This window comes from Emys orbicularis, chromosome 6 (genome assembly GCF_028017835.1).
Source record: "Emys orbicularis isolate rEmyOrb1 chromosome 6, rEmyOrb1.hap1, whole genome shotgun sequence".
NCBI classification, from domain to species: Eukaryota; Metazoa; Chordata; order Testudines; family Emydidae; genus Emys; species Emys orbicularis.
This window is the reverse complement of record NC_088688.1, coordinates 71,070,632-71,085,640: the sequence shown is the minus strand read 5'-3', so window position 1 is coordinate 71,085,640 and position 15,009 is coordinate 71,070,632. Positions and strand designations below refer to the sequence as shown.

The 15,009-nt window shown below is 43.4% G+C and overlaps 1 protein-coding gene across 2 annotated transcripts; it reads right to left on the bottom strand.

The window, feature by feature from the left end:
* Positions 1–815: 815 nt before the first annotated feature.
* SRP19 (signal recognition particle 19) lies at positions 816–14,625 on the bottom strand. 2 transcript variants are annotated; one of them, XM_065406123.1, is made up of 5 exons: positions 14,458–14,625; positions 11,647–11,722; positions 8,086–8,157; positions 3,163–3,274; positions 816–1,483 (listed from the first exon to the last, which is right to left on the bottom strand). In XM_065406123.1, exons 1-5 carry the CDS (start codon positions 14,493–14,495, stop codon positions 1,350–1,352), a joined length of 432 nt encoding a protein of 143 aa, XP_065262195.1. In that variant the 5' UTR covers positions 14,496–14,625; the 3' UTR covers positions 816–1,349. The 2 variants fall into 2 exon arrangements, with proteins under 2 accessions (XP_065262195.1, XP_065262196.1); XM_065406124.1 differs by having other exon boundaries at positions 1,304–1,483; positions 3,116–3,274.
* Positions 14,626–15,009: the final 384 nt, after the last annotated feature.

Below are 15,009 nucleotides of genomic sequence, written 5' to 3'. Positions count from 1 at the left end.
TTGTGATTTTATAATCCACCACAGTCAAATCTAACACTCCATACACTTTAACACTGCTTAAACAGCTACCACATAAAAGACGCATGTCAGGAAAGACATGCAGGAGGGAAGAGAAGAATATCATCCTAAATATCACAATTTACATACAGGTATATAAATAAAACTGATCAGTTTCCAGTGCCTGTAAACACACATATTAACAAGTGCTATATTCACTTTTACAGAGTTCTCCTGAACAGAGACAGAATGATCATTTAATAAACATGGAGGTTCACTCAACGTGTAAGTGGAGGAAAAAGACCTACATGAGATCCCTTATTGAACAGGCTCTGCTCTTTCCTCTCCAATCTCTCTCCCTTCATGCTGCCAAACCATCCCTTCCTCTGGAACTTACAAAGTTCACTTTTTACTCTCCGCGAGGCCCTTCCTTCCAAGAGTCCTTCTTATTCTATCCTACTCCCCACAGCTGATGAATCCAGATCAGCTTAAGCTTCTGCACAAAGTGAACTTTTCCCCACCAAGGCAATATGCACCTCTGATTAATAAAGTTGTGTTTCCTATATCTGATTGTAAGAATGAAGATAGATGGTACTTTCTTTTTAAAGATGAAAGAACATTAAAGTCAGTAAGCCCTTTCTCATATACATGGCAGCATACGAGAGTCTGTGACATCCGATCCCACAGTAGAATGCAGCCAGCCACAAGCTTTTAATGGAGTGAGATGTAGAAAATATCTTCTCTTCAAATAGGCCTCGGAGGGGGGGGCGGGGGGGGGGACGACAGTGATGAAGCTCCAACTAAAGTATTTTATACAATTGGATTTTCAAAATTTGTTTTTTCCACCTTTATTAGACTTAACATTTGTGAATGATTAAAAAGTGAAATGTACAGAGTAATGATAACTTCATTGTAAATTTTCCTAGTACAGGGATATATAGGGTCCAGACTTAAGACAAATTTCTCTTTATCAGCATAGATACATTTTGTACTAAGGCAACCAACTTCAAATATCCAGTCTGCATAAAATAAGCTTTGTTTTTGTTTATTTTGAAAGCCAAACAACTGCATATTTATCCATGAAAAGAATCATGTTTCCACCCTCAAATTGTCTACGTCGTTTGTAACTTTTAAAACTGGCAGCTACCTTTGGATTTGGGGGTTCTGTGAATACTGTTACACAATGTCAGGCACAGTACATGCATTCCACTTCAGTAAAAAATTGAAGACAATTCTGTACAGCTTCACCAGTTTTCTTGTTTTCTGTATCTCAGTTCAGATTCACAAATGGTAACGTCCATCCATATTTGTCGTAGAATGACTATAAAGTAACAATTATGCCAGTGACAGGCTCACTTCTTCTTCTTCCCTTTGCCTTTTTTGCCTCCCTCTCCTGGCTGGAGATTTTGGTCACTACCTCCCATTTTTTGTGTCCTTGTTTTCAGTTTGGGAATTGTTTCTGCTGCATATAGCATCACTGATTTACCTAGAAACAAAAGGCAAGGGTTAATTTATATGAACATTTGTAACACTTTGAACATTAGAATCCCTAGCTAATGTTAGGAACCCCTGTCAAGTTGGATACAAAGTCCCAGCTCTGCTTCTTTCCCCTGTATCTGTGGGATAATGGGTGCTCTCTGGAAGTAGGGCACTCAGTGCTTGCTGGGGGAACTTGTGCAGAACAGTTTTAAACTGAATCATCACTAATAGAATCCAGAGCAAGCCTAGAGAAAAGTCACAGTAATTTTGGACCTAATCAAGGAATCGAGTAGCTCTTTATTAATCAGACTATGATCTAGCTCAGGGGTTCTCAAACATCATTGCATTGTGACCCCTTTCTGACAAGAAAAGTTACTACACGACCCCAGGAGGGGGGACTGAAGCCTGAGCCTTCCTGAGCCTCACCGTCCCCCATGGGGGCCAAAGACAAAGCCGCACCACCCAGGGCAGGGGCCAAACGAGAGGGGGCCTGTAACCTAAGCCCTACCACCCAGGGCTTCAGCCCTGAGTGGTGAGGCTCGGACTTTGGCCCCATCAAGTCTAATGCCAACCCTGGCAACCCCATTAAAATGGGGTCACGACCCACAATTTGAGAACCGCTGACTAGCTTGCACAGAGAGACAATGAGGTGCAGCCCCCTCCCCTCACCTTACTTCCCCATAGCAGTTACTCACTTCACAGGTAACAGTGCAGGGGAAGACCAAGCCTCAAAAAAGCCACCACATTGCCTTTTGTTTATATGGACTTGGTGTGCTAATACTGTAACTATCTGGGGCTAGTCTGGACTTCAAAAGGACAAGTGGCTGGACAACCAAAACATGCTACAGGGGAGCAAGATGCTGATCCAACTATTTGCTCCCACCAGAAGCTAGAGCCATGGAGTCTTCCCCTTCTGATCAGTGGGGCTCATGAGGCCATCATACCATTAATGGCACTTTATAGTTTCCAGCACTTTCATTCTCCCACCCTGTAGATTAGTCTTTGCCCCCATCCTTTCTGCACACTAATTCCTCACTTACCTGTCAACATTAACAAGGCTTCTTTAGTTAGGCCAATTAGTATTTTAGATTTCCTATGAGTATTTTAGGCAGAAAATTGCAATATCAAACAGGATTACTACATCAATTTATCAACTGCACTGAAATTTAACGGAGGTATGACAACAGTTTACACAAGAAAAGACTAAGTGAAATACAGTAGTTTTAAAGCAGATTTTGTGTGTGTTTTTGGAGAGAAACCTTCTACTACAACACAGTACACTAAAGTAGCACTGCTGCTTTGTTGGAGACAGTGGTCACCCAGTGTGTCCAAAAGAATGTTCAATTCCCAATTTTTCAAGTGAGAATGAAGCACCATCGAAGGAAAAACAGGACTGAAGACTGTACTCTAAAACAGAATCACATCCTCACTAACAGGCTCATCTCATTTAACTACCAGTTTATATGGCTTATAGTGGCCAAATGTTTCAAATGGTAGGATCTAAAATGCATAATGACAAAGTTCTCTATTAATGTTTTAACAGATTGGTCACAATAACATTAGTGTGGGAGACACAAACAGCCTGACACTATGGCAACAGACCCTAACTTTTTCTAAGTAGGTAAGAATATATAGTTACCCAAGTTTTCTCACTGCACATACCCCCTCAACAAATACTCCACTCACGTGTTGGAAACTGAGGTAAACATGGGTTGCCATCTTCCAGCTTGAGCTGAACTCGTACTCTGCCTCTATATTGCATATCACGGTTCCACTCTCTAGGGTACAACTTGTTCCTCTAGCAAATGGTAAAAAGAATAACATAGTTAAACTAGAGATTAAGAGGCAGAAAGGCATTTTATAAGATAAGCATCAGACATTAAATAAATATGAATTTAAAATTGCTATGTACTAAAATGCCTATAACCAGTGAACACTGCTCATAGATGTAACCTTTTTGAGGGAGGTGTCACAGCCATGTAGACTTTATGTACATGCTTTGAAAGTGAACGGTCACACATGCTTATTGGGAAAATATGATCATACTCTGAATTTACCACTGGGTTAGTTGTAATGTATACTAAATAACTTCAGAACAAAATTTCAGAAGTTAAGGCAATCTAGGTGTGGGTTGGATTAGTGAGGATGAAGTGAATACTGTTAAGACACTGGAGAAGAACATTTTTTCAAAGGAAGCAGAATAGTTATCCTCACCCAAATTTCTCTTCAAAAAATAATTCATATAGCACAAAACCAGAGAGGTGTTTGAAGACATATTGATAAAAGTAATTTACAGATGACACAAAGATTGGTGAAGAGATGAATAATGATGTAGACAGGACAGTCATACGGGGCCATCTGTATCACTTGGTAACCCAGGCACATCTGAACAAAAGGCATTTTAATACAGCCAAATGCAAAGTTATACATGTAGGAACAAGAAATGCAGGCCACACCTACAAAACGGGGGACTGCATCATGGAAAGCAGTGACTGAAAAAATAATAATTAAAAATCGTAGTGGACAGACAACTGAACATGAAGAGGGGAGAAGTGAGTACATGAAGGGGATTTTAGCATTGGTGAGACAGATACTGGAATACCCTGTCAGTTCTGATGTCCACGTTTTAAAGAGGATGTGGAAAAATTGAAGAGGGTGAAGAAAAAAGCCACAAAAATGATTTGAGAACTGGAGAAAATGCCTGTGAAATCTCAATCTGTTTAGTTCAGCGGTTCTCAACCTTCCCAGACTATGATACCCCTTTCAGAAGTCTGATTTTAGGTTATCAAAAAAATTGAAAGACTTGATTACAGTGTCTAAGAACCTTCATGGGGAGAAAGTACCGAGTAATAAAAAAGATTCATAATCCAGTAGAGAAAGACATAACAAGAACAAATGGCTAGAAGTTAAAGCCAGACAAATTCAAATTAGGCACACTTAAAAAAACAAAACAACAATAAAACTCACATGGTGAGCGTGATTAGCCAGAGGAACAAACTACGAAGGGAAGTGGTGGATTCTCCATCTCTTGGAGACTTCAAATCAAGATGTGTTTTAGCCAAGCCCTAGTTATTAGTCTCAATATAGGGTAACTGGGTGAAATTTAATGGCCTGTGACATACAGGGGGTCAGACTAGATGATCTAATGAACCCTTCTGACCTTAAAACAACAAAAAACCTGGGTCTATGACATATGGAAACCATTTATAGGGCTTAGAATTCAAGTATGACAATGTGTATTACTACATTTACTGAAGAATATCATTAAGATTTTACCTTTAAACAGACATTACCATCAATTAATTATTTATGTTTGTCTATTTTCTGTGTAAGTTTTGTTTAGATTTTTTTTAAAAACACCACATTTTAATGATTGTTAATTGTGCTGTGAATGTACTAGCAGTTATGAGAGGAAAATTAATTATTTATAACTTAGCTGCATACCTATTTGTATTTAAACATCCTGATAAAGTCACTGCTCCCAAAGTTCCAGAGATAAGCCACACACCCCGACAGAAGTTATCTGAAAGGAGGAGTATGAAACATTACATCTCAGTGCTCTATCAGCACTGCATTTTGATAAATCTGATTAAGGTTTTATCAATTTTGTGTTAGAATTTTGTAATTTAGAAATGAAGGTGGCATCGTTTAAGCAATCCTTACAGAACACTGAGGGAAGTGTCATCAAGACACAGGGAAAAGATCTAAACCTTTGACATTCTTCAAGACAATAGGGAAGATTGCATGCTGCACATCCAGAGCCCGGGGCAAAGGTGGCTTTAAAATCCTTGAGATTCTGGGTAGTTTGAGCACTGAAACCACCCCTGGCATAATTTAGGCAGATAAAGTTAACACAGCCCCATGTGGGATGCCTCCGAGCAGCTCCACATCACAGTGCTATGGCCCTATCTCCATCATACTTCCTATGCTTGACTTGTGAGAGCCATAGGCTGTCTTATGCAGCAACCACAGCTGAACTACTCTTCCCCAGGTGGATAAGGGGCTTTTATAACTCCTATCCAGCACACTGGGTCTAGGTCAGGGAATGTCTCTACACATCAGAGATTCACAGAGTCTAAGGCTATAGGGGACTACTGTGATCATCATAAGATAGAGGTACTTGAAAGTTCCTTTCAAACAACTAATGTTTTAAATTTTCCTGAAGATGATGATGAAACCAATCTAATGCACTAATTCTTAAAAACTTACTACTGAAAAATGTGATGCTCACTTGAAAGTTCTGAAACCCTTTGTAATCCCTAGTAAAGATTCTTCCTCTCTTTTATTTGGCTTTGCTCCTGTTACAAAAGTTTTATTTATTTTTTTTATTTTTTTTATGGAGCTATCCCATCTCCTAGAACTGGAAGGGACCTGTAAAGGTCATCGAGTCCAGCCCCCTGCCTTCACTAGCAGGACCAAGTACTGATTTTGCCCCAGATCCCTAAGTGGCCCCCTAAAGGATTGAACTCTCAACCCTAGGTTTAGCAGGCCAATGCTCAAACCACTGAGCTATTCCTCCCCCTAAGTAAGTCCATAGTTGTATGTCTCCAAGGGATAAGAAAAAAAATACAAACAGTTCTCTGAAAGCATAATGATAAAGGTATATATGCTTTGTAATATATCACGGTCAACTTAATTTCCAATTTTTGTTACAATAATGCTAGCAACTTCGATTGTACAGATTAAAGAAAAAATCTGATTTATGAAAATTTAAGATGGCGCTGGCAAAATTCATACCCGAATGATCAAGTTTTATGGTACTACTGGTTATATTTTATATTAATAGGCATTTCATGTGCCAGAGAATAACTGAAGTGTTCTTTATTTCTCAGAAAAAAATCTCTTTATATTTAATTATGACTAGTGACTTGGTTGATGCTGTCAGGGTATTTGAATGTATACATTAAAAGGAAGATCTTGTATCCTCATAAAAACATTTAGGGTTTTCATCAATAAGTTTAAGCTTCATCAATTAAGGTTTAGCAGGCCAATGCTCAAACCACTGAGCTATTCCTCCCCCTAAGTAAGTCCATAGTTGTATGTCTCCAAGGGATAAGAAAAAAAATACAAACAGTTCTCTGAAAGCATAATGATAAAGGTATATATGCTTTGTAATATATCACGGTCAACTTAATTTCCAATTTTTGTTACAATAATGCTAGCAACTTCGATTGTACAGATTAAAGAAAAAATCTGATTTATGAAAATTTAAGATGGCGCTGGCAAAATTCATACCCGAATGATCAAGTTTTATGGTACTACTGGTTATATTTTATATTAATAGGCATTTCATGTGCCAGAGAATAACTGAAGTGTTCTTTATTTCTCAGAAAAAAATCTCTTTATATTTAATTATGACTAGTGACTTGGTTGATGCTGTCAGGGTATTTGAATGTATACATTAAAAGGAAGATCTTGTATCCTCATAAAAACATTTAGGGTTTTCATCAATAAGTTTAACCTAAAAATGAATACTGTAAATGTAAGGTACTGGAGTAATTACTCTTTTCTGTTGTCAAACTGCACTTTAAGTGCCAATGCAGTTAAACTATCAGAATTTTAATGCCAAAAGAGACATCTATGACCTGTGACATATAGGAGGTCAGACTAGAATTTCACCCAGTTACCCCTGCATGAAGCCCAACAACATATATTTGGCCAACACATATCTTTGAGAAAGGCATCCAGTCTTGATGTGAAGATGCCAAGAGAAGGAGAATCCATCACTTCTCTTACTAGTTAGTCCCAATGGCTAATTACCTTCAATGTTAACAAAATTGTGCCAAATTTCTAATTTGAATTTGTCTGGCTTCATCTTGCAGCCAGAGCTGTCCCATGGGTAGGGTGAATCGGGGAGACTGCCCAGGGCCCTGGCTTTGGGGGGACCTGTGCTTTGATAAAATTGGGACTGTCCTGATATTTAGCACTTTGTCCCATGTCCCAATCAATGTACGATCGGGACACCATTTGTCCCGATATTCAGGTGAGGCGGGAGGGATGAGGAGGCGAACGGGGAGGCGAGGAGAAGGTGGGAAGGGGGTGAGGAGGCAGGCGGGCGGGCAGATGGCGAGGAGAGCAGCGGTCAGGAGGGGGGAAGGAGGCGTGCCGGATGGAAGGCGAGGAGACTAGTGGGTAGGTGGGCGGGATGAGGAGGCGAGTGGCGGCCGCTTGGGCGCGAGGAGACTAGCAGGGAGGCTGATTTGTCCCGGGCCCCGCACCCACCTAGGGATGGCCTTGCTTGCAGCCATTGTTTTTTGTTATGCCTTTCTCCAATAGGTTAATGAGCCCTTTAGTACCTGTATTTTCTCCCCATGAAGGTACTTAGACACTAATCAAGAAAACTCATGATGTACTTTTTGATAAGCTAAACAGATTGCGCTCTTTAAGTCTATCACTGTAAGGCGTTTTCTCTAACCCTCCCATTTTTAAATTTCTTTTCTGTACTCTCTCCAATTTTTCCAACATCCCCTTAAGTATTAAGTTAACTTATATTCAAAGAAATCAGAGGACTTGGTTGATAAGTTTACATGACAATGGTTTTTCTACAGCACATTTTTAATTTTTTTTTAAAAAATAAGTCTTTAATGTATTCATAACGTTCCACATTACCTCTACAAGCACATTGAGTCCAATTGCTGCACATACATCTTGGATTTCTGTAGATGTGGGATTTTCAATGGCCTATTAAAATAATGTTTTAAATTACTACATTGCCTTTTTAAAAAATTAGTCTACTGCTGAGAAACAAATCCATAGTAATTAGGTGTTGACTGGATTAGCTCCTGAAATTCCTCAGGGGAAGCAGCAGTCAGGGAAAGGAAGGGCACAAAGATGGATCGGGGAAAACGGATCAGCTTGCTTCTCCACTTACGTAAGTTATTTATGAACCAAGACACGTACATTTCCTGGAATATATCAGAAAGAAAGGAACAAAGCACCATAGGAGAAGAAAAAAGAAGCATGGGTTCAAACGTTAGCTGTAGACAGGCCTCGGCAGGAACCCAGGAAGAAGTGGGAACAGAGTTAGTACTTTAGAAAAACAATTTTGGTTTCTTTGTGTCTGTTACAGCTGTCCCCCTGCTGCATTCCTTTTTCCCCCCTCTCCTTTCTGTTTGTCCTGTGTGGCCGCCCCTCCCGGTCATTGTGCTAACTAAAGTCACAGCCCTATTCATAGGAATGGCTTGTACAGACTAACTGGAGCTATTGCTCTGCCTAGGGAGGGGGCTTCTTGCTTCTTTATTTGGTTCCTTTGTTCAGACCCGGGCTCGGTGTGGGGGGCGCTGCCCAGAAATGCAAGACCTGAAGTGGCCAACTAATTAAGCATATGAGTCATACCTGTGGCTCAGAACATGCCCAGGCATGCCTATGCTTACCTGCAGCCTTTCCCTGCCTTCTCTCCTCCCCTGTATCAAGAGGAGCCAATCAAAAGTATTGGTGGGAAACTGCCTGAGTTTGCCTTTAAAGCCGGACATTTTCTGATCAGACCTCGGAGAAGGTCCCTGCTTTGCCACCTGGTCTGATCAGCTAGGGGTCTTTGGGGGGCACTCTCCCCGCTCTCGTTTGTTTTTGAGCGTACCCCCGTTTTTAAACTCCCCTCCCACGAACAACCAATTTGTGCCTGGAGATCTTCTGATTATTGTAAGCGAATTGAGTCCTCTCTCCAACCTCCGATGCTACTGCCGTTCCTGTCTCTGTGCTTGCTGCTGTCCTGGGGAATGGTAAGAACTCCCTCTTGCAAACTCCCCCTGTCCTAGCTGCGGGCCTTGTTTCCCCAGCAGACAGACCCAAGCTAACTCCTTGGTCTGTATCTGTAATCTGTTTCTTGCTCCGCAGCGCCTTTGCTGCTAGAAATAAGCCTGTGCCGCTGCTAGGCTGTGCCTTCCTGGACCGTATCCTGGGCTGCCGGCTTGCAGCCACCCCACTGCTGCGGCCACCACTAGTTAACCCCCCTCAGCTCCCCCCGGGTTGTACCCTGGGCACACACCACTCTGCCCTCTGGAACTGCTCCCCCTCCCGATCAAAGAAGCGGCATAGTGTAAGGTGCACCTATTAGAATCAGGTTCTTAGTCTAGATAAGTTGTAATTTCATTTTGCATAGCTGTGGTTAAGTTAGGTTTAAAGAATTGTTTGTATTGTGTTCTGTTACTTGCTAATTTGTGTAGTCTTGGTTAAGTTAGATCATAGATAAGATTTTGCTGTGTTCTGTATAATTGTGGTTAAGTCTGTCTTCCCGCTGCCTTAACCCCCCCCCCCCCGAGCTTGCCCGTGTCTCCCCCCGAGCTCCCCAGTCACTCGTTGCAGTCTCTCTGCTGTTTAAACTTGCAGCCTGTCTGCTCTCTGTGTCTCCCTGAGTTTAAATCTCCCTCCGCAGCGCCTCTGCCTTTGGTCTCTGCTCCACCACATGCTCCTCTTCCCCCATCCCCCAACCTCATTCCTCTACCACTGCCTTTCTCTCTCTCTCTCTCTTTTAATCCCTTCCCCCACATGTTCACCCCGCTCCTACTGCTGCCAAACCTCAATTGTATTACTGAAGTCTAGCATAAAACCCCATTGGTTACCCTTTTTCTCTCTAACACACCTCACATTTTACATTTACACCACTGTGACATATTTTTACCTAGAGTTGTTGGTTATTTAACACATTTTACCCATAACTGTTAGTTGGTTATATGCTGCTGTGACACACCCTTTACATAGAAACTGTTAGCTACCTGTTCAATTAACACTGAAGTATAAATGTGTTACCAACTGTATTGTACCCCACTGTATTGTACCCCACTATTGAAATCCCCTATCCTATTTACTAAAAGAAACCCCTCTCCAACTGTTTACCTTAACAAACCCCATACCCCTCACTATTGAATTTTCCGTTTTTGCATTTTCTTAATAAAGTTTATTTTGCACCCCACCAGTGCAGTAGTTGTCCCCCAAGATCCCCTACCTGCTGGCAGGGTCACTTTGGAGTGAGATAGGAGTAAGAGATTTCTTTACGTGTGGCTTAAGCAATTAGAAGGGGGGGAAAAAAGCCCAAGACCCAAACACCAACCTGCAGCAATGAGTCTCAGAGCCCGGGTCTACAGACTTGGGCTTGTGTGACGTTCTCACTTGGGCTGGAGCCTGGGCTCTGAGACACACTCTGCTCGGTGGGTTTCAGAACCCGGGCTCCAGATCAAGCAGGAATGTCTACTCTGCTATTTTTAGCCTGTAGCACAAGCCTGAGTTTATAAGACCCAGGGTCAGAGACTTGCTGCTGCAGAGTTTTTGTGTATGTGTGTGTGTGTGTGTAGACACACACTCAGTTACAGACTGAGGAACTAAGAGTATTGACTTAGTGACAGGCATCTCTTGCCAAGGATTCAGCTAGAGATTGAAGAGAAAGGAACAGAAGGCCAGGGCATCAGTTATCAGAGATGTAGGGGCCTGATCACTCAAGTAACAGAGTTAACTACTAGTTCAAGTTAAAACAACTGACTTTTTGCTATCACGGAAAAACATCTAAGAAAGTATATGGAGAATATGGATGTTTTAGTAGTTCATTGTTTAATCATTGTTTAATCACTTCTCGGTAAGCCATGTCTATTCCACTATCAGCTGGGCTCCTATTGGATCCTGAAGCACTAGTTGTGGACACAGATGTAACAGACAAGAAATGGTACATTACAGACAGTGACTCAAATGTGTTCTATTTCCCATCATCCTTGATATTACAGGGAGCCTCTAGGGTCAAAACAATAGTGCAAAACACCCACATCTATACTAGTTAGATAATCAAATTACAAGCAAATTATTAAGGCAGCCTTACAAAATCCTTCTTGCCCAGGTGATCAGTATCTGTTTCCCTCATCACTGCAAGGATGGGCAAGAAGATTTTGTGCTAGTAAGTTTTCAAGAGATTTTCAAGGTTGCATCCAGTCTCTCCCAGCTGATGTGTTTGAGCCTTGCTCATGTGACAATAAGAGGTTCTGAAACCAGCCTTTCCCATATTGAATTCACATTTTGACACCAATGGTCAGTCTTCAAATATGTTACAGAATTCAATCATCAACTTTCCTCCCCTTCTCATCAAAAAAAACTTAAGTAGCCTTGTCCACAATTGTTAGTTCCTTCCCAAACTTCCTCCAAGCTATCATGAAGCAAAACTTAAGTTTCCCCATGCCACCCACAAATTACTTTGTCCATAGGTATTCTTCTTCCTTCTGCTATTGTCTTCTTGTTATTTAAGTATGCTGGATAGATGCAGATGAATCTTAAAAAAAAAAAAAAAAAAAAAGGTCATAAGTTCTGAAAATACTGGTTTTTGTAATATCTTCTAAAGCACATAAAAAACCCCAAAGGAATGCCAACTTCTAAAATTTGGAAACTGTCATACCAAATCAGACCATTGGTTTATCTAGTACAATTGCAAGATTGTGAAAGCACCAGACAATTCAGGGAAAGATGCAAAAAACCACACCGTGGACAATGATGGAATAACCATAGGGAGAGATTCTTCCTAATACTAGGTTAGTGGCTAGCTAAAACACCGAAGCATGAGTTTTTATATCCCTTACAATTTTGTCCTATTTTAAGCAGCTGTGAAAGCTATTATAAAAAAAATCAATTCCTTTGCTAAATCCTGCTAAGCTCCAGAGTGTGATATTTTACAACAGAGAACCCCACTGCTAATTAGCCAAAAAAAGGAAAAAAAACCCACACAAAAAATCTTGTTAGTTTTAATTTGTCATCTTCCAATTTCATTTGGAAACCTAAATTCTAGCATTATTAAAGAGTAAACAGGAATTCCTTATTAACCTTCTCTACACTGATTATATTGAAGTTGCCAGACATTTCCCATTATATGACACTGCCAGAATTGGAGCAGAAGAGGGAGAACTGGGAATGATGGGGCTAAGAATCTATGCAAATACGTGGGAAACCTACTGGCAAAGTGTGTTCTCCCTCCATCTCTAGTGCTGATCTACACAGAGGATGACAACCTACTATTTTTATCAGTTACTCCAGTGGCAGAGGTACGTGGAGTGAATCTAAAGGTTTCAACCCTGATGATGAACCATATGGCTATCAGTGTGATGCTACATGATGGAGTTTGTTTTTTCAGTTTGCTTTTTTTAAAACCTAGGCAACTGCATACAACAAATGACAATAAAAGAACATTATTAAGGTTGCAAAATCAAGCATTCAAAAGTTAGGACATGCCTGAATTAAGGTTGCCTGGGCAACCTTGATTCAGCCCCCTTGCGCAGATGCATTATCTTTAAATACACAACTCCTATTTTTTCCACAGGACCCATACCTCATTCAGTGCACAGGATGGACTGAGCTCTAGAAATGAATCAGGGTTGTGTAGTAAAGGAGACTGGGAATTCTGCAGAAAACACCTTATTTGTCACCAAAATTGGAAAGTATGTAGTAAATGAGGCAGCAGACAGCAGGAAGATGAAGGATGGTTCACATGATTAAGGTAGATGAATACTGCTCTGGATTAGATGTCACTGCCACACATAGGTGCCGACTTCCCCTCTGTCCAGTGGGTGCTCGCCTCTGGCCCCACCCCTACACTGCCCTCACCCCACCCCTTCCCCAAAGTCCTCACCCTGCCTTTTCCCACCCCAACCCCACCCCCTTCCTGCCCCCATTCCACCCCCTTCCCCTAAGTCCCTGTCCCTGCCTCTTCTCCACCTCCTCCCCTGAGCACGCTGCATCCCACTCCCTCCCGGAAAGTTGTAAGCGCCGCCAAACAGCTGTTAGGTGGGGAGCGCTGGGACGGAGGGGGAGGAGTGGCGATGTGGCATGTTGGGGGTCGGAGAAGGAGGCGATGAGAGCTTGGCAGCTGGTGGGTGCGGAGCACCGGCTAATTTTCCCCCCTGGGTGCTCCAGCCCCAGAACACCCAAGGAGTCGGTGCCTATGCTACCACAGAGTTCCTGCATGATGTTTATCAAGTCACTTAAACCCAGCCTTCCATAGGTTGTCACAAGTTGTTTGTTCCTCATTTTCTGGGTGCCCAAATTGAGACTCCGGGACTCAATGCCGAGCACTCACAAGTGCAACAGGTATCAGTGGGATCTGTGCTTGAATATATAAAGTGCTATATAACACTAAGTATCCTGAAAAAAAAACAGGTCCCAGGCACCTAAAATTAGTGGATACTCTTCACCTTCCATTCTCTGTGCCTCAGTTCACCATGGGTAAAATGAGAATATCATCACCCCCTCACCTCACAGGAGTATTGCAAAGATAAAATTAATCTCTATGAAGCACTCCGACACTGTAGTGATAATCCCATAGAAAAGCCCATGAGAAAATTAATAACACTGTCTTCAGAGTAGGGTTTGAATAGTGTACAGCACATAAGGCCTAGGGTCGCACACTGAACAATAGGCAGAAAACAAAATACTGAATAGTGGCTCCCCAAGTGAGCACAGCCCATCCTGCCCACTGAATGAGGCATTGGCGGGTCGTGGGAAGGAAATATTTCTGTGACCATGTAACTAGAGGCTGTAACATAACGTATGCGCCGAAGGGGACAGATTTAAGCTGCTCATTTAAGGTAACACTGTCTGGGCGTAAATGTATACACCTCTTGCTGCCACCTATCGCCCCCTCCACGCTGGATCGCTTCGTTACACCTCGCCGCTCACTCGCGCCCCCTATTCACCCCAAACACGTTTCCGCCACCCGTCCCGGAGCGCCTTCGCTGAGCTGTGGCGCCCAGCCCCGCACACAGCTGTCACCCGCTCGCCCAGCAGGTGGGTCCCATCCCCCTTCCATAGGCAGGAGCAGCCCGGGGGCAGCGCCCATCCGCCCAGGACCTGCTCTGGGGGACCAGGCCTACAGGACGAGTGCGGGCCGGGGGCAGAGTAGCCCCAGCGCCTCCTCCCATCCCACCGACGCAAGGGCCACAGCGGGGCCAGAGCGACCGAACCGCCCCTGAGGTACCGCAAACAGGGGCTGCCCCCCCCCCCCCCCGCGAGTGCCGTTACCTCTCCTTGTCCGCCGGGGAGGTGGCGGCCCAGGCCATGGCGGTTGGGGGGGTGGGGGGAATCACCGTCTCCCCCGCTATCACTCACTACGGCGCGCTCGCTCCTCACAAACACAGAGCTCTTGCCAGGGCAGCAGGAATTACGAGAGGCGGGCCCGCCCACAGACTCGCGGAAGCCCTCGCTGCCACATTCCTATTGGACCACAGAACTGTCACTCAAGGAAGACTGTACAAGCGGCATCCTATGGGTCGTGCTCTTTAACTCTCGCGACATTTGAATCGGGAGGCCGGGCGAACAGCTTCCTGCCGGTCCACGACGCGCGTGTTTTGTTGTGCGCACGCGCTCTCTGAGTCAGCGGCGCGCCGTGGAGGGGGGAGGTCGGTGGTGTGCGGGTTGCTGCCCCCATCGTTTCAGCGCTTCGCGGCCCGGAGCCCGGTTAGGCCTCCATAGCGCGAGGGGCGCTGAGAGCCCGCTGCTGCTCCGGGCCGGGCTCCCCGGCAAGGCAGCGTCTGAGGCCCTGCCCGGGGATGGATGGAAGTGCGATGCCCCCCA